Source organism: Silurus aristotelis (assembly GCF_946808225.1).
Source record: "Silurus aristotelis genome assembly, chromosome: 8".
Taxonomy (NCBI): Eukaryota; Metazoa; Chordata; class Actinopteri; order Siluriformes; family Siluridae; genus Silurus; species Silurus aristotelis.
The window spans coordinates 3,354,265-3,356,630 of record NC_139581.1 but is presented as its reverse complement, the minus strand read 5'-3'; the positions used below and the strand labels follow the sequence as shown (position 1 = coordinate 3,356,630).

General features: G+C 34.0%; 1 protein-coding gene across 1 annotated transcript; it reads left to right on the top strand.

The window, feature by feature from the left end:
* Positions 1-834: 834 nt before the first annotated feature.
* LOC310730525 (olfactory receptor 51I2-like) lies at positions 835-1,560 on the top strand (the record flags this gene model as incomplete). The annotated part of the gene is made up of 1 exon (XM_083549546.1): positions 835-1,560. The coding sequence occupies one exon, from the start codon at positions 835-837 to the stop codon at positions 1,558-1,560; it is 726 nt and encodes a 241-aa protein (XP_083405672.1).
* Positions 1,561-2,366: the final 806 nt, after the last annotated feature.

Sequence of the window (2,366 nt, the reverse complement as noted above, 5' to 3'; positions counted from 1 at the left end):
GTAGAGAATGCTAAAGGTGAGGTTTAAAAATACTTCTTATAAAAACATTTTCAGAACAAACATCATTCCAGAAGAAAATCAAGAATGCCAGATCATTCAATTACTTTTCTGCCAAATGATGATCTTATCAGATTCAAACAAAAATATAGAATTAAAATAATTCTCCATTTCATGCTTTCTAATTGCATTTCTAAATAAACACATTATATCTCCGTTATAATAATTTTTTTATACTATAATCCATTGTTAGGTGCAAAACTCCAAGGATTGCTCACACACCCACAATCCAACTGTATGTAACCTAGCATTAACACCTGGGGTTTGAAATAAACATTTGACCTCTGAGGTAAAGTTAACAAATATTTTAGATCTCTGGGTGGATAATGGAGTAGACAAATAAGCATCATCACCTCATAGTTTGTATCATGATGCTCTGGCACTGTCCCTGAATTAGTAGTCAGCATTAATTGCCTTGAGTTTGTTAGTTTGTTCCTGGTAAGAGAACATAGTTGTACTTAAACAAATTATTTTGCCCATGTTAAATGTCGTGACTTGTATTTTGTTATATGTATTATTTTTTTCCCAGGTCTTGAAGTGACAATGGATGGAGGCACATATTTTACTGATTCAAATTTAACACGTTTTATGACTTTTCTGACCTTCGAGTCATTGGACATATCACCTTCCAGTGCTTTTTTAATATTCATTTTTGCCATCATCACATATTGTCTAATTTTGCTCTTCCATTCTACGCTACTTGTGACTATTGCTGCAAAAAGGAATCTGCACGAGCCGATGTACATACTGCTGTTTAATTTGTCCTTATGTGACCTAATGGGAGCTACAGGTTTTTACTCTCAGCTGCTTTGCAGTATATTGTCACAGAGAAGAGAAATCTCCTACCCTGTTTGTGTCTTACAAGGCATCGTAATTCACCTCTATGGAATGGGATCTCTTTTAATTCTTACTGTTATGGCTTATGACAGGTACATTGCCATTTGCATGCCTTTGAGATACCACAGTCTGATGACCAGGGATACCCTGGTCAAACTCATTTGTATGGTCTGGTGCATAAGTTTGTCTATTATTGGGATTTTATTTGTGCTCACATTAAGCAAAGAGATCTGCAGGACCAATATAGTGGATGTGTACTGTAATAATCCGTCTTTAATGAAGCTAAGCTGTGAGGATATGAGAGTGGTTAACTACTATGGCTTGTTTACTATAGCTCTGGTACAAGGCTCTTCCATTCTGATTGTATCGTTAACGTATATCAAAATCCTAATCATCTGTCTTTCTTCAAAAGAAAAACAATCTATAAGTAAGGCGATGCAAACATGTGGGACGCATTTAGTTGTTTTTCTGTGTTTTGAAATCAACACATTCCTAATGCTGATTTCTCACAGGTTTGAATCCGTATCTCCACACTTACGGAGGGCTTTTGGTGTTTCAGTTGTCGTCTTTCCCCCGATTCTTAATCCTCTGATTTATGGGTTGAAAACAAGGGAAATTCGACAAACAATTTTTAAGTTCTTACCAAAAAAGGTTTTTTCTATCTAACACTTACCAAAAAAACTAAACAAAACAAAAAACACTGTAATGCACCAAATCAATTCAAGGGTCCTAATATAAAACCTGCACTGAAATTATTCATTGATATTCCATTTAAATATATGAATGCTATATTGAAATGTTATTCCTAATATTGAACAAGATTTCTTTTATGGTCAAATAAAAGTAAATTAGTCTATTAAACAAACATAATGGTAAGTGTGCTGATGAGCTGTTAGAAACTCGCTAAATTGTCAAAAAACCTGGAATCTTAACTATGATGTTCAGTCATCTAAAGAAAATATTTTGTCCTGTTGTGATTTATGAAAGTATTATGAATTTGACTCTGGTTATAGTGAGCCCTATTCATATTATATACTGTGGCATATATAACAACCATGAAGGTGGATTTAGACAGTAATTGATATAAACAGTCTGCTACAATTGCTTACCGAAGTCTCCATCAGTGAACAATTGATAACCTCAACAGTAATTAACTATAATGCATAGAAATCTGGTGTTGAGGATGGGTTTCCTTTTAAGTCTGGTTGCTCTCAAGGTTTCTTCCTTAGACCATCTCAGGGAGTTTTCCTTCACCAAAGTTGCTAATGTTTTGCCCCAGTAGGTATAAACTTATCAATACTATTGTATGATTATAAAATTGTATAGTCCAAATCTGTTTAATTCTGTAAAGTTGCTTCGGGGAAATTTCGATTGTTAAATGGAACTGAACTGGATCAGCGACAGCAAAAACAAGGAATGTTATTTTACAGTACTATTCTCAATAAATGACTGTTAATAAGCATTAAAAAACG